This window comes from Triticum urartu, chromosome 5A, assembly GCF_056163025.1.
Source record: "Triticum urartu cultivar PI428250 chromosome 5A, HENAU_Tu73, whole genome shotgun sequence".
Lineage (NCBI taxonomy): Eukaryota > Viridiplantae > Streptophyta > Magnoliopsida > Poales > Poaceae > Triticum > Triticum urartu.
In genome coordinates this window covers 436,785,640-436,808,066 of record NC_141877.1, presented here as the reverse complement: position 1 = coordinate 436,808,066, position 22,427 = coordinate 436,785,640, and the positions used below count along the sequence as shown (strand labels likewise).

The 22,427-nt window shown below is 46.8% G+C and overlaps 1 protein-coding gene across 1 annotated transcript; it reads left to right on the top strand.

Annotated features, from left to right (window-relative positions):
• Positions 1-17,127: 17,127 nt before the first annotated feature.
• Positions 17,128-17,715, top strand: LOC125508549 (E3 ubiquitin-protein ligase SINA-like 10). Its single transcript, XM_087524125.1, has one exon. The coding sequence runs from the start codon at positions 17,128-17,130 to the stop codon at positions 17,713-17,715; it is 588 nt and encodes a 195-aa protein (XP_087380251.1).
• Positions 17,716-22,427: the final 4,712 nt, after the last annotated feature.

Here is a 22,427-nt window from a genome sequence, read left to right as displayed (position 1 = left end):
TCATACTGCTTACCAGCATGTCATACTTTGGTTCGGCGGTATTGTTGGATGAAGCGGTCCGGACCGACATTACGCGTACGCTTACGCGAGACTGGTTCTACCGACGTACTTTGCACACAGGTGGCTGGCGGGTGTTAGTTTCTCCAACTTTAGTTGAACCGAGTGTGGCTATGCCCGGTCCTTGCGAAGGTTAAAACAGCACTAACTTGACGAACTATCATTGTGGTTTTGATGCGTAGGTAAGAACGGTTCTTGATTATCTCGTAGCAGCCACGTAAAACTTGCAACAATAAAGTAGAGGACGGCTAACTTGTTTTTGCAGGGCATGTTGTGATGTGATATGGTCAAGACGTGATGAGATATAAGTTGTTGTATGAGATGATCATGTTTTGTTGAAGTTATCGGCAACTGGCAGAAACCTTATGATTTTCTCTTTATTACATAAGATGCAAGCGCCATACAATTGCTTTACTTTATCGCTATGCGATAGCAATAGTTGCAAGAGCAAGAGTTGGCGAGACGACCATATGATGACACATTGATAGAGATCAAGATGATGGAGATCATGGTGTCATGCCGGTGACGATAGAGATCATGACGGTACTTTGGAGATGGAGATCAAAGGCGCAAGATGATCATGGCCATATCATGTCACATTTTTTTGATTGCATGTGATGTTTATCTTTTATACATCTTATTTTGCTTAGTTCGGCGGTAGCTTTATAAGATGATCTCTCACTAAATTTCGAGGTAAAAGATTTCTCCCTGAGTATGCACCATTGCCAAAGCTCGTCGTGCCGAGACACCACGTGATGATCGGGTGTGATAAGCTCAACGTTCGTCTACAACGGGTGTAAGACAGTTTTACACACGCAGAATACTCGGGTTAAACTTGACGATCCTAGCATATGCAGATATGGCCTCGGAACCCTGAGACCGAAAGGTCGAGCGTGAATCATATAGTATATATGATCAACATAGTGATGTTCACCATTGAAAACTACTCCATTTCACGTGATGATCGGTTATGGTTTAGTTGATATGGATCACGTGATCACTTAGATGATTAGAGGGATGTCTATCTAAGTGGGAGTTCTTAAGTAATATGATTAATTGAACTTAAATTTATCATGAACTTAGTCCTGATAGTATTTGCATATCTATGTTGTAGATCAATAGCTCGCACATAGCTTCCTCGTTTATTTTTTATATGTTCCTAGAGAAAAATAAATTGAAAGATGTTAGTAGCAATGATGCGGATTGGATCCATGATCTAAGGATTATCCTCATTGCTGCACAGAAGAATTATGTCCTTGATGCACCGCTAGGTGATGGACCTGTTGTAGCAGCATATGCAGACATTATGAACGTTTGGCAAAGCTCAGTATGATGACTACTTGATAGTTTAGTGCACCATGCTTTACGGCTTAGAACCGGGACTTCAAAAATGTTTTGAACGCCACGGAGCATATAAGATGTTCCAAGAGTTGAAATTAATATTTCATACTCATGCCCATGTCGAGAGGTAGGAGACCTCTGACAGTACTTTTCCTACAAAGATGGAGGAGAATAGCTCAACCAGTGAGCATGTGCTCAGATTGTCTGGGTACTACGATTGCTTGAATCAAGTGGGAGTTAATCTTCCAGATAAGATAGTAATTGACAAAGTTCTCTAGTCACTATCACCAAGTTACTAGAACTTAGTGATGAACCATAATATGCAAGGGATAACGGAAACGATTCCCAAGCTCTTCGTGATGCAGAAATCGACGAAGGTAGAAATCAAGAAAAGCATCAAGTGTTGATGGTTGACAAGACCACTAGTTTCAAGAAAAGGGAAAAGGGAAGAAGGGGAACTTCAAGAAAAACGGCAAGCAAGTTGCTTCTCAAGTGAAGAAGCCCAAGTCTAGACCTAAGCCTGAGACTAAGTCCTTCTACTTCAAAGGGACTGGTCGCTGGAAGCAGAACTGCCCCTAGATACTTGGCGGATAAGAAGGATGGCAAAATGAAAAAAGGTATATTTGATATACATGTTATTTATGTGTACTTTACTAGTGTTTATAGCAACCCCTTGGTGTTTGATACTAGTTCAGTTGCTAAGAGTAGTAACTTGAAACGGGAGTTGCAGAATGAACAAAGACTAGTTAAAGGTGAAGTGACGATGTGTGTTGGAAGTGGTTCCAAGAATGATATGATCATCATCGCACACTCCCTATACTTTCAGGATTAGCGTTGAACCTAAATAAATGTTATTTGGTGTTTGCGTTGAGCATGAATATGATTTGATCATGTTTATTGCAATACTATTATTCATTTAAGTTAGAGAATAATTGTTGTTCTGTTTACATGAATAAAACCTTCTATGGTTATACACCCAATGAAATTGGTTTGTTGGATCTCGATCGTAGTGATACACATATTCATAATATTGAAACCAAAAGATGCAAAGTTAATAATGATAGTGCAACTTATTTGTGGCACTGCCGTTTGGGTCATATTGGTGTAAAGCGCATGAAGAAACTCCATGCTGATGGGTTTTTGGAATCACTTGATTATGAATCAGTTGATGCTTGCGAACCATGCCTCATGGGCAAGATGACTAAGACTCCGTTCTCCGGAAAAATGGAGTGAGCAACCAACTTGTTGGAAATAATACATACTGATGTCTGCAGTCCGATGAGTGTTGAAGCTCGCGGTGGGTATCATTATTTTCTGACCTTCACATATGATTTGAGCAGATATGGGTATATCTACTTGATGAAATATAAGTCTGAAACATTTGAAAAAGTTCAAAGAATTCCAGAGTGAAGTGGAAAATCATCATAACAAGAAAATAAAGTTTCTACGATCTGATCGCAGAGACGAATATTTGAGTTACGAGTTTGGTCTTCAACTAAAACAATGTGGAATAGTTTCACAAATTCATGCCACCTGGAACACCACAATATAATGGTGTGTTCGAACGTCATAACCGTACTTTATTAGATATAGTGCAATCTATGATGTCTCTTACTGATTTACCGCTATCGTTTTGGGGTTATGCATTAAAGATAGCAGCATTCACGTTAAATAGGGCACCATCTAAATCCGTTGAGACGACACCATATGAACTGTGGTTTAGCAAGAGACCTAAGCTGTCGTTTCTTGAAGTTTGGGGTTGCAATGCTTATATGAAAAGGTTTCATCCTGATAAGCTCAAACCCAAATTGGAGAAGTGCATCTTCATAGGATACCCAAAAGTAACTGTTGGGTACACCTTCTATCACAGATACGAAGGCAAGTTATTCGTTGCTAAGAATGGATCCTTTCTAGAGAAGGAATTTCTCTCGAAAGAAGTGAGTGGGAGGAAAGTTGACCTTGATGAGATAATTGTACCTTCTCCTGAATTGGAAAGTAGTTCATCACAGAAATCAGTTCCAGCGATTCCTACACCAATTAGTGAGGAAGCTAATGATGATGATCATGAAACTTCAGATCAAGTTACTACCGAACCTCGTAGGTCAACCAGAGTACGGTCCGCACCAGAGTGGTATGGTAATCCTATTCTGGAAGTCATGTTACTAGATCATGACGAACCTACGAACTATGAGGAAACAATGATGAGCCTAGATTCCGCAAAATGGCTCAAGGCCATGAAATCTGAGATGGGATCCATGTATGAGAACAAAGTATGGACTTTGATTGACTTGCCCGATGATCGGTGAGTCATTGAGAATAAATGGATCCTCAAGAGGAAGATGGACGGTGATAGTAGTGTTACTATCTACAAAGCTCGAATTGTCGCAAAATGTTTTCGACAAGTTCAAGGTGTTGACTATGATGAGATTTTCTCACTCGTATCAATGCTTAAAAGTCTTTCCGAATCATGTTAGCAGTTGTCACATTTTATGAAATCTGGCAAATGGATGTCAAAATTGCATTCCTTAATGGATTTATTAAAGAAGAGTTGTATATGATGCAACAATAAGGTTTTGTCAATCCTAAAGATGCTAACAAAGTGTGCAAGATCCGGTGATCCATCTATGGACTGGTGCAAGCATCTCGGAGTTGGAATATATACTTTGATAAAAGTGATCAAAGCATATGGTTTTATACATACTTGCGGTGAAGCCTGTATTTACAAGAAAGTGAGTGGGAGCACTATAGCATTTTTGATAAGTATATGTGAATGACATATTGATGATCGGAAATAATATAGAATTTTCTAGAAAGCATAAAGGAGTATTTGAAAAGAGTTTTTCAAAGAAAGACCTCGGTGAAGCTACTTACATATTGAGCATCAAGATCTATAGAGATAGATCAAGACGCTTGATATATTTTCAATGAGTACATACCTTCACAAGATTTTGAAGTAGTTCAAAATGGAACAGTTAAAGAAGGAGTTCTTGCCTGTGTTGCAAGGTGTGAAGTTGAGTAAATACTCAAAACCCGACCGCAGCAAAAATTAGAAAGAGAATGAAAAGTCATTCCCTATGCCTCAGTCATAGGTTCTATAAAGTATGCTATGATGTGTACCAGACCTATTGTGTACCTCACCATAAGTTTGGCAAGAGGGTACAATAGTGATCTAGGAGTAGATCACTAGACAGCGGTCAAAATTATCCTTAGAGGACTAAGGAAATATTTCTCGATTATGGAGGTGATAAAAGAGTTCGTCATAAAGAGTTACGTAGATGCAAGCTTTTGACACCGATCTAGATGACTCTAAGTCTCGATCTAGATACATATTGAAAGTGGGAGCAATTAGCTAGAGTAGCTCTGTGCAAAGTATTGTAGACATAGAAAATTTGCAAAATACATACGGCTCTGAATGTGGCAGACCCGTGGACTAAATTTCTTACAAGCAAAACATGATCACTCTTCGGGTGTTAATCACATAGCGATGTGAAATAGATTATTGACTCTAGTAAACCCTTTGGGTGTTAGTCACATGGAGATGTGAACTAATCACATAAAGATGTGAACTATTGATGTTAAATCACATGACGATATGAACTAGATTATTGACTCTAGTGCAAGTGGGAGACTGAAGGTAGTCTGCCCTAGAGGCAATAATAAAGTTATTATTTATTTCCTTATATGATGATAAATGTTTATTATTCATGCTAGAATTGTATTAACCGAAAACTTAGTACATGTGTGAATACATAGACAAACAGAGTGTCACTAGTTTGCCTCTACTTGACTAGCTCATTGAATCAATGGTGGTTATGTTTCCTAACCATAGACATGAGTTGTCATTTGATTAACAGGATCACATCATTAGAGAATGATGTGATTGACTTGACCCATCTGTTAACTTAGCACGATGATCGTTTAGTTTGTTACTATTGCTTTCTTCATGACTTATACATGTTCCTATGACTATGAGATTATGCAACTCCCGATTACCGATGGAACACTTTGTGTGCTACCAAACGTCACAACGTAACTAGGTGATTATAAAGGTGCTCTACAGGTGTCTCTGATGGTACTTGTTGAGTTGTCATCGATCAAGAATAGGATTTGTCACTCCGATTGTCGGAGAGGTATCTCTGGGCCCTCTTGGTAATGCACATCACTATAAGCCTTGCAAGCAATGTGACTAATGAGTTAGTTGTGGGATGTTGCATTACACAACGAGTAAAGAGACTTGCCGGTAATGAGATTGAACTAGGTATTGAGATACCGACGATCGAATCTCGAGCAAGTAACATACCGATGACAAAGGGAACAACGTATATTGTTATGCGGTTTGACCGATAAAGATCTTCGTAGAATATGTAGGAACCAATATGAGCATCCAGGTTCCGCTATTGGTTATTGACTGGAGACATGTCTCGGTCATGTCTACATAGTTCTCGAACCCGTAGGGTCCGCACGCTTAAAGTTCTGTGACGATCGATATTATGAGCTTATATGTTTTGATGTCCCGAAGGTAGTATGGAGTCTCGGATATGATCACGAACATGACGAGGGGTCTCGAAATTATCGAGACATGAAGATTGATATATTGGAAGCCTACATTTGGACATCGGAAGAGTTCCGGGTGAAATCGGGATTTTACCGGAGTGCTGGAGGGGTTACCGGATCCCCCGGGGGTTAATGGGCCTTGTTGGGCCCTAGTGGAGAGAGAGAGGGGCCGGCCAGAGCAGGCCGTGCGCCCCCTCCCCCTCTGGTCCAAATTAGACTAGGACAGGGCGGGCGGCGCCCCCCTTTCCTTCTCCTTCTCCCCATTCCTTTATCCCTCCTAGTAGGAGTAGGAAAGAGGGGAATCCTACTCCTACTAGGAGGAGGATTCCTCCTCCTGGCGCGCCCTCTAGGGCCGGCCGGCCTCCCCCCTTGCTCCTTTATATACGTGGCCAGGGGCACCCCATAGACACAAGTTGATCATTGATCTCTCCCAGCCGTGTGCGGTGCCCCCCTCCACCATAATCCACCTCGGTCATACTGTAGCGGTGCTTAGGCGAAGCCCTGCGACGATAGCTTCATCAACATCATCACGACGCCATCGTGCTGACGAAACTCTTCCCGGAGCTCTACTGGATCGTGAGTTCGCGGGATGTGACCAAGCTGAATGTGTGCTCAACGCGGAGGTGCCGTACGTTCGGTACTGAGGATCGGTCGATCGTGAAGATGTATGACTACATCAATCGCGTTGTCATAACGCTTCCGCTTAACGGTCTACGAGGGTACGTGGACGACACTCTCCCCTCTCGTTGCTATGCATCACCATTATCTTGCGTGTGCGTAGGAAATTTTTAAAATTACTACATTCCCCAGCAATAACAACAAACTAAACGATCATCGTGCTAAGCTAACGGATGGCTCAAGTCAATCACATCATTCTCTAATGATGTGATCCTGTTAATCAAATGACGACTCATGTCTATGGTTAGGAAACATAACCATCATTGATTCAACGAGCTAGTCAAGTAGAGGCAAACTAGTGACACTTTGTTTGTCTACGTATTCACCCATGTACTAAGTTTCCGGTTAATACAATTTTAGCATGAATAATAAACATTTATCATGATATAAATAAATATAAATAACAACTTCATTATTGCCTCTAGGGCATATTTCCTTCATTGTCTGCAAGTGCTGAAATTGTAAGTAGCAGAGTAGTTGGATAGCAAGATAATTTGTAACGAGCAAGTAACAATAATAGTAACAAAAGTGCAGCAAGGTAGCCTAATCCTTTTGAGGAAAAGGACAGGCCAAAATGGTCTCTTATGATAAGCAAAGCGTTCTTGAGGGTACACGGGAATTTCATCTAATCACTTTCATCATGTTGGTTCGATTAGTGTTTGCTAGTTTGATAATTTGATATGTGGGTGGACCAGTGCTTAGGTGTTGTTCTTACTTGAACAAACCTCCTACTTATGATTAACCCTCCCGCAAGCATCCGCAACTACGATAAAAGTATTAAGAATAAATTCTAACCATAGCATTAAACTTTTCGATCCAATCGGTCCCTTACGGATTAGCACATAAACTGGGGTTTAAGCTTCTGTCACTTTCGCAACCCACCATCTAATTGCTACTCCACAATGCATACCATTAGGCCCAAATATGATGAAGTGTCATGTAGTCGACGTTCACGTGACACCACTAAGGGAATAACAACATACATACTATCAAAATATCGAACACATATCAAGTTCACATGAGTACTTGCAACATGATTTCTCCCGTGACCTCAAGAACAAAGGTAACTACTCACAAATAATAATCATGCTCAAGATCAAAGGGGTATTAAATAGCATAATGGATCTGAACATATAATCTTCCACCAAATAAACCATATAGTAATCAATTACAAGATGTAATCAACACTACTAGTCACGCACAAGCACCAATCTATAGTTCCGGTAACAAGATTGAGCACAAGAGATGAACTAGGGTTTGAGAGGAGATGGTGCTATTGAAGATGTTGATGGAGACTGCCCTCCCCAAGATGAGAGAGTTGGTGATGATGATGACGATGATTTCCCCCTCCGGGAAGGAAGTTCCTCCGACGGAATCGCTCCGCCAGAGGGCAAAAGTGCTCCTGCCCAAGTTCCGCCTCGAGGCGGCGGCGCTTTGTCCCAAAAGTCCTCTCCTTATTTTTTCTAGGTCAAAATAACTTATATACCAGAAGGTGGGCACCGGAGGTGGGCCGAGGAGGTCACAACCCACCAGGGCACGCCTGGGGGGCCTGACACGCCCAGGTGGGCTGTGCCCACCTGGTGGCCCCCCTCTAGTGGTTATTGGCTCTAGTATTTCTTAAATATTCCATAAAAATCCCCATGAAATTTCAGCTTATTTGGAGTTGTGCAGAATAGGTAGCCTGACGTAGCTTTTTCAGGTCCGGATTTCCAGCTGCCGGAATTCTCCCTCTTGGTGTGCTCCTTGCAAATTATGAGAGAAAAGGCATTAGAATTACTCAAAAAAGCATTATTATGGATAAAAACATTATAAATAACAGTAAGAAAACATGATGCAAAATGGACGTATCAGGAGTCCGAGTGAAGTAGACGCTTCCCACGGAGTGGCGACGCTCGGGGCGTCCGAGTGAAGTAGACACGTCATGCGGAGTGGCGATGCTCAGGGCGTCCGAGTTAACTAGACTCGTCCCACGGAGTGGCGACGCGCGGGGCGTTCGAATGAAGTAGACACGTCCCGCAGAGTGGCGCGCGCTGGGCGTCCGAGTGAAGTAGACATGTCCCACGGAGTGGCGACGCGCTGGACATCCGAGTGAACTAGACTCGTCCCACGGAGTGGCGATGCGTGGAGCGTCCGAGTGAACTAGACTCGTCCCACGGAGTGGTGATGCGTGGGACGTCCGAATGAAGTAGACGCGTCCCGCGGAGTGGCGCGCGCTGAGCGCCCGAGTGAAGTAGACTCGCCCCGCGGAGTGGTGACTCTCGGGGAGTCCGAGTGAAGTAGACGCGTCCCACGGAGTGGCGACGCTCGGGGCGTCCGAGTGAAATAGATGCGTCCCGTGGAGTGGCGACACTCGGGGCGTCCGAGTGTAGACTCGTCCCGCGAAGTGGCGACGCGTGGGGCGTCCGAATGAAGTAGACGCGTCCCATAGAGTGATGACGCGTGGGGCGTCCGAATGAAGTAGAAACATCTCATGAAGTGGCGATGCACGTGGTGGTCGAGTGAATCTCCACAGGAAGGTCGATGGCGCGTTGAGCGAGAGGAAGTAGATGTCGCAGTCGAGGGTTGCCCTGACCTGTCACCACGTGCACTAAAGGGAGACGAATCCACCAGTGTGCTCGCCGCATGGATTCGATCCGCAGACGAGTTGAATGCAGTGGTTATGGTCATTGTTGTGGAGGACCGGCCAAGGGAACCCCGCGACCTCATGGCTGACTGAGCCTTGTCCGAGCGGACGCCTCATTCGAGTGTTCCCGCCCGTCCGAGTGAACCGCAGCCGTCGCTGTGGAGGTGCGATGCAGATGATGCAGTGACGCGATACCGTGCTGGAGCTGGGTGGTGGACGAAGAAGTCAACTTGGTGCAGGGCTCGATCATTAATGGGAGCAATAAATCCTTGTTAATTAGGCATAATTGCTTGGCTAGCCAACACATGGTAGCCCATGTCCTGACCATGTACGCAGAATCTGCATGCAAGAGGCATTAATTAGCCTAATTAAGCCGGAATTAAAACATGGAAGTTTCTGTATGTGATGGGGGTTGAAATTAGGAGAGTTGTGAAGGCAGCCCGGAGTCCGGAGAGCTCCACTGCGGTGCAAACTGCCGGTCTTGCCGGATCACGAGAAGGATGAGCGGCTGGTCGCAGCCCAGGGGCCGGAGACACAAGCCGGCGCAGCCAGGCGAGACCGTCACGAGCACCGCTGGCTGCGTTTCACTGCTCGGGGAGCCGGAGTTGTGTGCCGGTCAAAGTAGTGCTTCGACGCCCGTGGAGCTCAGTCGAGTGGAGGCAGTCGTGCCGAGGAAACGGGTCGAGTGCCGGTCGTCGTGCTCTGTCGCCCGAGGAACCAGGATGAGCGTTAGCAGCCGTGCGTGTGTGGGCGCTCGGCGACGGCGCCGCAGATGAAGTCAGAGATTACGACGGGCGGACAACGGTGCTTCGTCGTCTAGGAGCCGAGCCACCAATCAGAAAAGAGAGAAGTCCTTTTGTATGAGCTCGTGTGCATACAGAAGAAGAACAAACAATAGTTAGATCAATGATTGATTGTAAAGAGGATAAGTTGAGATGAGCAACTCCCTGATCTTTTTGTACGATAAGGAGTATTTTGTGTGATGGTCGGGACTCCAGTAGTCAAAATTGGTAGTGATGATTGTTTGATCTCGGGAGATCATCTCAAGAAAGCTTGGGTCGCCTGCAGAAATTAGTCTGTTGTCGGTGATTGAAGAAAAACCCATATGCATCATGGCTCAATAGAAGCCATGCCCCACGGTGGGCGCCAACTGTCATGGGAACGATTCCGACAATAATAAGGGATAGGGTAAAGGGGCATGATCTATCGACATGCAAATGGGTGACATGGTGGTTTTAGCGAGTTCAAGCCTCTCGTGGTGGAGATAACAGCCCTACGTCTCATGCTCTGGAGAGACTTTGTTTAATCTGTGTATGTATCCGGGGATTACAATGAGAGAGAGAGAAGAACGGATCCACATGCCAGAGCTAAGTCCTGAGACTAATGGTGAGAGAGTAGAGGAAGAAGAAATGAGAACCTCCCTCGAGTCTAGTGGTGTGGGGTGGCTTATATAGAGTGCGCCACCCCCTCACCCCTTATGTTACAAGGTGGAGCATGAATGCCATAATGTTAGCCTACTACTAGTATGATGCTTCGACTGCATTGCCGACTGTTGGTCTTCGCATATCCGAGTGAATCATACTGCCGGGTGGTTGCCTGCCATCCGAGTGGATGGTACACTGATATGTCCGAGTGGATAGTACGTATGAATGAGATTTATCTGGACCCACCTCATGTGTGGACCCCATGCTTTGTGATATTTTGACCCTTCGGGGGCCTACCTATTAGGTGTGTCCTCAACACCCCCTCGATCACTCCGTCTCGAGCGGCTTCTTTGCTAATAAGCACATAAGCGCTGCATCTTCTCCAGTCGGCGGTAGTCGCGGTGGCAATCATTCTTCCTCCTCTTCTCTGAGTTGTTCCGTGCCTCCTCCTTGTCGCCTTGATAGTTGTAAATTCATTCACGCCCTACTCGTTCAACCTAAGATCTATGAGCATGTCGCATGAGTAGATCTGCAGGTAGTATGGTAGGTTATGCCATTCTAGTAGAATGCTTGATGATCAGACCATGTGTAGTATGGTAGATAGATAGACATTGTAGTGTGTTGAACTTCATGATCAGTCAATGCTAATTCAGTAGATGTGCTAGTGTGTTGAGCTTGAAGATGAGTCCCTGCGTAGTATGGATTGTCCTTGTTCAGTAGTCATGATGCTAACCATTTCAGGGCATGACCATCAACACCAAAGATCTTAGTTGGGCCATTGTTCTGTGTGAGAACCAATTTTGTCCCTTCTATGTGAGGACTCCCAGCTGTCAAGGTTAAATCCGGCAAATCTCGGGTAGGGGGTCCCGAGCTGTTGATCTTAGATGGATGGTGACAGGATGAACAAGGGACATGATATTTATCCAGGTTCGGACCCTCACAAAGAGGTAAAACCCTACGTCACGCTTTTGTTGTATTGATTAAGTTGGAGTACAAAGTACAGGATGATATACCTCGAGATCGTATGTGAATGTATGATTCTCTATCCTATACTCTAAACCCCACAACTTATATAGGGACTGGGGGTACCTAGGGTTTACATGAGGCACTACAAAAAAAAGACACATCCGTGACATTTTGGGCCGAACGAAATTTTTTTCTGTCATACCTATGACACTTCTATGACGATAACTGTGACAAAACCCGGTATCATCATAGATGTGGTGGGGTCCTACTTCTATGACAAAAAATAATGACAGAAAATGGGCTTTTCGTCCTGGGCAGGACGGAGACGCAGTTGCATGACATTCTTTGGGCCGTCCATGACGGAAAAAACCGTGGTAGAAGCCAGGGCGCGGAAAATATTGGGGAGTCCCCGGTTACGGTGGGTGGTCAGGGCCGAGCGATGCACGTTTCTCTCGTATGTACGCGCGTGTGTGTGAGGCGTTGGGCTCTAACTTAACCCGAGCGAGGCGTTGGGATCTAACTGAACCCAAGCAATTGCACTGCAGGCTACGCGTTACTGAACCCGAGCGATCGATCGATGGTTGTTAACTGAACCCGATCGAGCGATTCCTTCGCTACTGCTGCTAACTGAACCCGATCGATGCTTCCTCTAGATGAACAGTGAGCGTTGCGCAGGGGGGTGGATGAATAGTTCCCGGTGGGGTGGATGAACAGGACCCCGTGGTGTTGCCTCTGGATGAACAGTACCCCGATCGATCGAGCCGGTTGGGGCTGGATGAACAGGACCCCGTGGAGGGCAGGATGAACAGGACCACCTCATGGAGGGAAGGATGAACAGTAGACGGTGGAGGGCAGGATGAATAGTAGCCCGTGGAGGGGTGGTTGAACAGGAGCCCATGGACAGGGCTGGTTGAACAGTAGCCGGTGGAGTAGTGCACGGTGGAGGCTGGATGAACAGGAACCCGTGGATGAACAGTCGCAGGTGGAGGCTGGAGGAGGTCGACAGTGGATGAACAGTAGCCCGTGGAGGCTGGAGGGGGTCGACGGTGGAGATGAACAATATCCCGTGGAGTCCCATTTTGCGGTACGACACACCCCTCCTGATGAACAGGACCCCCGTTTCGACCGTAGGGCTCCAACACAAGTCCGTTTCCTCCATTTTGCGGTATGCCACACCCCTCCCGATCAACAGGACCCCTGTTTCGACCGTAGGAGGTCCGTTTCCTCCGTTTTGCGGTATGCCAGACCCCTCTCGATGAACAGGATCCCGTTTCGAACGTCGCCGGTCGAACACAAGGTTGTTTCCTCCGTTCTGCGGTACGCCAGGCCTCGTTTCCATCGGCTGTTCCATCCAAGCCCTCCCGATGAACACGACGATGCATTCCGTTCCAACCCAGCCGGTTGGCTCCCCATGAACACGACGACGACGCTGTTTCTCCGTTCCGACCCAGCCATGTACACGAGCCCTGGCTGTACGTACGCACGAGTAGGCGTTCGAGACCCCGCCCGTATGTATGTACGTGGCTGTATTTTCTTTCTTGCACACTGGCCATTGTACGTATGTGTACATGCTACGTGTGCGCCTCTACTACGACACGTGCGCGCCTCTACATCGACCAGTATGTATGTACACGTTCGCGACCAGAATGACAACACTACGTACGCTTTGACCGGGTGGGTCCCGACTGTCAGGCACTTCCTTGCCTGCGAAGATGTAGCTGGTGGGTCCCAGCAGTCAGGGGGGCGAATCGTTTTTTTCGGACGCACTTCCTTGTGTGCGAAGATGTAGCTGGTGGTTCCCAGCAGTTAGGGGGGAACGTTTTTTCGCTAAATACGATGGCCCGTCCGGTGGGTCCCCGCTGTCAGGTGGAGGAATAATTATTTTGCGCGTAATAAGGAGGCACTTCCTTGCTGTGGCCGTGGACCCAGCTGTCAGCCTCTCCATGTATAGTACTCTTCCGATGGAAGTCATTCCTTGACCATGTTGACCATGCCGCGCCGAGAGCACCAGGGCGGTGGACGACGGCGAGGCCTAGGAAGGGGACGACGCGGAGCCGAGGAAGATGCGGTAGTGGGAGCCCGCGCGGAGAGGAGTACGAGGGTTCACTGGTTCGGCTGCGGTGTGAGGCTCTCGTCGCCGCAGGGCCTGGCCAGCAGTGGGAATAGTAGGGGGCAGTGAGGTCTCCGCGGCAGCACAGCCGGCCACGGGAGGCAGCGGCACAACCGGCGCTGCTTTGGGCGGCTGGAGCAAGAAGACCAAAGGTTGAAGAAGCACTACGGCCGTTGGATGGACATTGTACGGTCACTGGAGCTAGAATCGTTCATATTGACTAAGTTGACAAAGCACTCTGATACGTCTCCAACATATCTATAATTTTTGATTGCTCCATGCTATATTATCTACTGTTTTGGATGTTTATGGGCTTTATTATACACTTTTATATCATTTTTGGGACTAACCTATTAACCCAGAGCCCAGTGCCAGTTTTCTGCTTTTTCCTTGTTTTAGAGTATCGCAGAAAAGGAAAATCAAACGGAGTCCAATTGACCTGAAACTTCATGGAACTTATTTTTGGAAGGAAAGCAACCCGGGAGACTTGGAGTCCACGTAAGGGAAGCAACGAGGAGGCCACGAGGCAGGGGGCGTGCCCACCCCCTAGGCGCGCCCTCCACCCTCGTGGGCCCCTCGTGGCTCCCCTGACGTATTTCTTCCGCCTATATATCTCCATATACCCTAAAATGATCGGGGAGCAGAGTAGATCGGGAGTTCCGCCACCAGAAGCCTCCGTAGCCACCAAAAGCCAATCTAGACCCGTTCCGGCACCCTGCCGGAGGGGGAATCCTTCTCCGGTGGCCATCTTCATCATCCCGGTGCTCTCCATGACGAGGAGGGAGTAGTTCTCCCTCGGGGCTGAGGGTATGTACCAGTAGCTACGTGTTTGATCTTTCTCTCTCTCTCTCGTGCTCTTGAGGTGATACGATCTTGATGTATCGCAAGCTTTGCTATTATAGTTGGATCCTATGATGTTTCTCCCCCTATACTCTCTTGTAATGGATTGAGTTTTCCCTTTGAAGTAATCTTATTGGATTAAGTCTTTAAAGATTTGAGAACACTTGATGTATGTCTTGCCGTGCGTATCTGTGGTGACAATGGGATATCACGTGATTCACTTGATGTATGTTTTGGTGATCAACTTGCGGGTTCCGCCCATGAACCTATGCATAGGGGTTGGCACATGTTTTCGTCGTGATTCTCCGGTAGAAACTTTGGGGCACTCTTCGAGGTCCTATGTGTTGGTTGAATAGATGAATCTGAGATTGTGTGATGCATATCGTATAATCATACCCACAGATACTTGAGGTGACATTGGAGTATCTAGGTGACATTAGGGTTTTGGTTGATTTGTGTCTTAAGGTGTTATTCTAGTACAAACTCTAGGGCTGTTTGTGACACTTATAGGAATAGCCCAATGGATTGATTGGAAAGAATAACTTTGAGGTGGTTTCGTACCCTACCATAATCTCTTCGTTTGTTCTCCGCTATTAGCGACTTTGGAGTGACTCTTTGTTGCATGTTGAGGGATAGTTATGTGATCCAAATATGTTATTATTGTTGAGAGAACTTGCACTAGTGAAAGTATGAACCCTAGGCCTTGTTTCAATGCATTGCAATACCGTTTACGCTCACTTTTATCATTCGTTACCTTGCTGTTTTTATATTTTCAGATTACAAAAACTATTATCTACTATCCATATACCACTTGTATCACCATCTCTTCGCCGAACTAGTGCACCTATACAATTTACCATTGTATTGGGTGTGTTGGGGACATGAGAGACTCTTTGTTATTTGGTTGTAGGGTTGCTTGAGAGAGACCATCTTCATCATACACCTCCTACGGATTGATAAACCTTAGGTCATCCACTTGAGGGAAATTTTCTACTGTCCTACAAACCTCTGCACTTGGAGGCCCAACAACGTCTACAAGAAGAAGGTTGTGTAGTAGACATCACTTCTCACCTTGTTTTTTTATGTAAAGGTGATGGGACCCACGCAAAAGGGGGTGACTTATAAGTTGGGTCTGTTTGGCAAAATAAGTCACTTTTTTCACTTTTCGACTTGTATGGAACCAAACAGGCCCTTAAGCTTACAGGCACGGTACACGCTATCCTAGACTACTCTACACATGAAACTACCACACGAGCGTCTGGGCTGCGCTTGGCTCTTCGCCTCTTCGGGAAGTCGAACAATGGCCCTGTTTGGATACTCTAACTCAGTTAGAGGTTAGAGTTAGATTCTAACCCTGAACTAACCCTGAACTAACTCTAACCAAAAAGGTGTTTGGATAGCAGGGTTAGATGGAGCACGGATACGGCGATGCGCCTTCACGGGTGGTGCGAGAGGGAGGGAGGGAGGGAGAGGACAAGAAGCTTCGAGGAAGTGAGGAGAGATCTGCCTCGAGAAGAGCGAGAGAAAAAGGTGTTTTTTAGTGGTCCTGAGAAGAACTAACCCAAATAAGCACCTCTTGGGTGGGTCAGATTTTTTGGATGAGTTAGATGCATCTAACCCAAACTAACCCTCCTGTTTGGATATTTTTGGGTTAGTTGAGTCCAAACTAACCCAAACTAACTCTAACTCGTGGATTCAAACAGGGCCAATGATAGAGTACTACTGAAGTGGAGGAGTACTACAGTATGCTTCTGGCCATCTGACACCGATTGAACTGCTGCATGTCCACCCCGTACGGGAGGAGAGCGTGTAGCGAACGAAAGCTTCTCCTAGTCCTGCCAGCCACCATGCTCATGGGCGAGGGAGGGACGCAGCTTCATTGACTTACTGCTCCTGCCTTTGCGTCCATGACAGGTGGGCCCAACAGGTCGGTGGCCCACCTGTCATGCATCCAAAGACAGCTGCGGTTAAGGCGAGAGGGCATTGTAGTAATCAAACTTCTCGGTCTTGTACGAGTTGACGCAACACATCAAAGCACTGCACTCGATATATTTCAATAATTTGCGTTTACCGATGCATTAATTACAACGCATGCATGCATGACGTGACTCTCCTTTTGATACTTGCATGTGTTGATTTAATGCACCTTGAAGTAGTATGAATATGTGAGGTAAAGCTTTGTAATGCCCCGGCCCTAATAAAGCGAGATATGGTTGCGCACGAGGAGGGCGAGATCATGCAGACGGAATAGGACCCGATGATGGAGCTCTCTATGGTCTCGATGGACCTCACCTTGCTCCACTGCCCCTTGTGCCTCCGCCCCTTGAAGCCTCCAGTGTATGAGGTTTGAATACACCTCGTCCGTTCGGCTGATCGAGCAAGGTGCGGGTTTCTTGATTGATGTGTTGTTCGATTTATTTGTGAAGTGCAAGGGAGGGCACCTGGCTTGCGCGGACTGCCGCGTCGAGCGCTCCAGGAACCAGTAGCAGTGCTAGAAGTGCGAGCTCGGCGGTGGCTTCGACGTGCGGAACACGATGGTGGACGTCGTCCTCTCCTCGGTGAGGGTGGAGTGCCCGCATGAAGGCTGTGGGCTCTATGTCACTTACCACAAGCTCGCCGATCACCAGAGCGTGTGTCCGCTCGTGCCCTGCAAATGCCCCGTGCCTGTCTGCAGCTACGAAGGCCCGCCGCCGGTGCTCTCCCACCACATCAGCACCGTGCATCCCATGCCCGTGCACAGGATCCAGTACGGCAAGGCGCTCCAGCTGCAAGTGCCACTGTCGGAGCCACGGCTCTTGCTGTTCGCGGAGGAGGAGGACCGCGCGTTTTTCTTGGTCGGCGGCGTGCTCGACATCGGCGCGCCTATCACTGTGTCGGTCGTCTGCATCAGAGCAAGGGCGTCCCCACTGCAGCACTACGTGGCCAAGTTGTGGGCGAACGGCCCGCCGGGGGAGCCCAAAGGCAGGACCGACGCCGTCAAGGTGGAAATGGAGGTGACAAGCAGCAGGGATCCCGGCAACGTCGCCGTGCAGGAGCTGACCTTCTTCACAGTTCCGCCCAAGCTGCTGGCCAGGGCTAAGCTGGTGTCCCTCCATATTCAGATTGACAAGCTCACATCCTAAATGATTCTACAGTGCCTTCTGTTTATCTTAGTAATATGCTAATATAGGGGTTAGCTCGGTCTACTTTAGCTTAAGAGATGGTGGGTTTTGGTGGCGATGCAGCAATTACCTCGACATCAGATCAGCAGTGAAAGTAATTTTGAATAGTCGAATGGATATTTTGTGTCTGTTGGATATAAAGATCCTTTGGGTAAGAAGTAACAGCTTATATGCTTTTTCCAAAACGAAACAGAATTTTTGTTGACATGCACTAATATTTTTGAAACAGACGTCGGGTTGTAGCTAGAAGGGCGGTTGGGACGCGGCATCGGCCATACCGCGATGACCCCCAATTGGGACGCACCGAATGTGGATTTTCTCCCTCGCCGATGTCGACCGCGTCTACGCACAACATTGTTCCCTTCCCCCAGCTGCGGGATCAGGCCGGATATGTGACCAGCGGTGTGGCCACCGTCGTTCTATGCTTGTGAAGAGAGCAACCCAAGCAAGCAGGCTTGTAGCTTAGGCTCCTGCTAGTGTATATATAGTGGTTTTATTTTTCTCTCCATATCAACCATTTTATATTGCGTACATGTCATTGAAGAGTGAAATGATGGTTGCTTCTTCCGACTAACTTACTGTGTGATTTGATTGCTCCTTTAGTGGCCCCTACACATACTCCCCCTACGTGTATGCAATAGTCACACGTACACATGGACGCAAAAACGCGCACGACGCCCTAATGCATGCATGTCCGAGCACACGACGGAACACACACGGTCACGCTCAAGTGCTCAACCTACACATGCATGCACACACATACTCAGCCAGGGTGAGCTAGTGACCACATAAACACCGAAAAATGTATATATTGAGCGCAATGAGCGTATTATGAATTCCACTGACCGTATTTTTACAAATATACAGTGACAGATAGTGTATTTATCTCGTTTGAAATTAAGCCATATTAACCGGAGAGGAGGCAGTATGGACTAGCATTACTTTGATGTGTCCCGTCAATTTGCTGAACAAGGAGAAGCTTGCAGGACGGGAGAAGTTTGCACGCGGTGGCTCGCAGGACAAGGAGAAACTTTTGACTAATGCAAGCTGTCCTTCGCTCAGGCGGTGGATGTGCAACAGTTAATTCGGTGTCAGATTGCCAGAAGCATACACTATACTAGTAGTACTATTATTGTTGCACTTCCCGAAGAGGCGAACAGCCAAGCGCAAAGTTTACTAGTACTAGTACTACTACTATAGTCTATAGAGTTAGTACTAGGAACCAGATGGAGGAGCATCTGCACTCTTATTATATTTTTAAAATGTGATAAAGCAATCTTCAACATATTTGGTTCTCTTCGAGGGTTCTCGCATGTGATAGTGGAAGTTGATTGCATGGAACACTCGCCACAATTCTCGCTTAATTCTGGCTCATATCCTGTTACAAATAGGAGCGCTCGGTAATATTTCCTCTTTTTTTGTTATTCGGCATGTAAACAGGTGAGCAAACCTTGCGGCGCATCTTTGTGTGAACCGTGCTTGCTGCACTTTGAATGTGGCCGAGAGCTGGCTTGATGAAACACCACGCTTCCTACTTCTTTTTTGCGGGGTACCTCGCTTCCTAGTGACCAGTGTCTTGGCTTATTGTCGAAAGAATGCTTATATATGAATAAAGCTCTCTCATTTACCCACAAAAAAGATTAAGCCATATTAACCAGAAAGGAGGGAGTATGGACTAGCACTACTTTTTGGTGTGTCCCGTCAACTCGCAGAACGAGGAGAAGCTTGTAGGACAAGGTGAAGCTCGCTTATGCCTTTTGACTAATGCAACGTACCCTTGCCCAGGCGGTGGACATGCATCAGTTCATTTGGTGTCAGATTGCCAGAGGCATACACTGTAGTACCGAACATGCAGAGTACCATCATTGTTCGACTTCACGAAGAGGCGAAGAGCCAAGCGCAAGGTTTTGTAGTACGAGTAGTACTACTACTAGAACCGCATGGTGGAGCCTCTGTACTCTTTTTTTTAATCTCTGATAAAGTACACATTTATTCCGGAGAAGGGCGGAAAACGGCAGCCCAACATGTAATGATGATATCGATCAACCATGCTCGAATATATCTTGGCCTCCATGCGGGCCCGTCTGTGTGTTCTCGCTCCTCGTCTCTCTCAAGGAACGGCGGGTTGGCCATTTTGCCGTCAATTGAGATCGGTTTGCTCACACTCCGGTCCCACATGTCAGTGATATGCCAAGAGGAGGTGTGTTGACCGACTGGCCATACGCATACTTGGTTTTGCACCTTCATACTACTCCTCCCTCCGTCATAGTTTACAGGGCGCGCTTAATTATGATGCATTTCTCTCAATGCATTTCCACCACCAGAGAGACTTTAGACGCGTTTGGTTTAATGCTCAATTAATTAGGGCGTGGTAACCGCAATTTTCTCTCGATGTAGTACTACGGATTGGAGTATGTGCATGCATGTGTGTACCCGGGGTGGAAGCACTTCATGCATGTGTGTACGCATTATTTTCTCTAGTAATAGACGCCGTGCTATAACTACCAATGCTATTTTTCAGGCCGATCGCTAGTCGCCTTGGTCCCAGAGATTTTCTCTTTTTCTGAAGTGCACTCTATAAACAGTGACGAATGGAGTAGTATGAGCGGATTCAAAGAAGAGCGTATTGATGGTTGCTTCTTCCGAGCAACTTACAGTGGGAAAGGTGGGGCTTATGATTTGACTGCTCATTACTCACTATTAATGTGGCGCAACGACCGATCTGAGTCTCCCATGCGGCTGTGCACTACCCCCTCGGTTCTTAAATATACTCTGGAGTATTTGTCTTTTTAGAGATTTCAACGAGTGACTACTCAAATATTTGTCTTTTTAGAGATTCAAATGGACTATTACATACAGATGTATATAGACATATTTTAGAGTGTAGATTCACTCATTTTGCTCCGTATGTAGTCACTTGTTGAAATCTCTAGAAAGACAAATATTTAGGAACGGAGGGAGTACACATACGAAGCAAAATTAGTGAATCTACAATCTAAAATATGCCCATTTGAAATTTGTAAAAAGACAAATATTGTTGATGACAGTTGCGACGACAAAAAAGAAGCATATTCCTTGTCCTAAGGGAAGATAACAACACGGTTGTGTTTGTCTAAAATGGTGTGAGGACGAGATTGCAATATGGAAAGTACGTCGGACGAGCTACGTTTTGTGCAAAGAACTATGGAAGATCCACATGCAGCGACGTGGGAAGACGGGCAGTGGAGCAAGGCCGGAGGGGATACCTGGAGGTCGTCGGGATGTAACTAGGTGAGCGGCGGCGGGCGGAATCTGCCCATACTGCGACAGCGAGCAGGTGGTGTAGGCCCTACCGCGCCGGAGCTTGGTGAGAGAGAACGGCGTGTACCGCAGATCGGGACATGCTGCCTCGACGCCGTCGAACGGAGAAATGATGCACGTCCTCCCTTTTCGACGGCGGATGGGATGCGGCCGGAATAGTGACCAATGGTGAGGAGAGAGAGGCCACCGCAGCCTTTTGTGAGATACTCTGAAGAGAGACAAACCAGGCAGGGATGCTCCATTGTATATAGTGGAGCGGACTACCTTTTTCTCCATAAATATCGTTTTATATTCTGTGTACGTGCCATTGAGCGATATAACTTTATTTAAAAATAGCGCGCCAATGCATCAAGTCGAACTTTGTTTCGTGCACGCATGGTACACGACCTCCGTAGGTAAACAACCGCTACACGCGTTCAAATTAGCACGTGGGCTGCCATTTCGTACAGAAATGAGCTCCACCGTGTACCCGCGCGGGTGTGGCTGGGCATGAAGCATGAGTACGTGTGCACGGTGCACCTATTCTCTTCTTGTATACGTACACCACCTACGTGGGGTTGTGTGAGAGAGATACAAACGTAGAGAGATATAGTGTGTGGGTTCGTGAGAGTTTTTTTTAGGAGAGGGGGGGTCAATCAAAAAATGTAACATATGCAATGTGTGTGAAATAGAGTCCTGGATATATCATATATATAGAGGGGGCGATCCACGAGAAGAGAGTGGAGGTATCATCGACTTGAGGTGTCCATAGAATCGAAGAGAGGGATGATGTGTGTGTGTGCGTGTGCGGTCGATAAAGAGTGCCATCGAATTTGTGTGTGCCCACGTCAAAGATATAGAGTGGCTGGCCTACTAGAACGAGAGAGGGGGACAGGTGTGGTTTGTCTCTGTGGCATGGATACCTACCTACAGCGCTCGACTATTGGTGTGTGGTGGGGGTGGGGAGGGAGGCCTAATTAACTATAGAGGTACAATGGTTGGTATATGTGTGGAGGAGGAGAGAGGCCTACCTCACGTATTAAGGGAGATTGATCTACCTCATGTATTAAGGGAGATCGATTGGCATCCATGCATATGTGTAGGAAAGGAATAAGGTTGGGAGATAGACGGAGCTAGAGTGTTGGAGGGGATGGTAGTGGAGTTGCTTCTAACAAATGGTGGGATAGGCTTGCTAGACAACCGGAGGGCACACCTGCAATATCAATAAGAGAGGGGATGGCTGCCTGTCTGTGCATGTGCGTGTGAGAGACGGGTCAGGAGGCATGCACGAATGATGAGGGGGGGAATATATGGTTGTGGTAAGCAAACATAACTACATAGGAAGATCAATCGTCCTTTGTCAAAGAAAGGAGAGACATAACTTGTGAGGTACG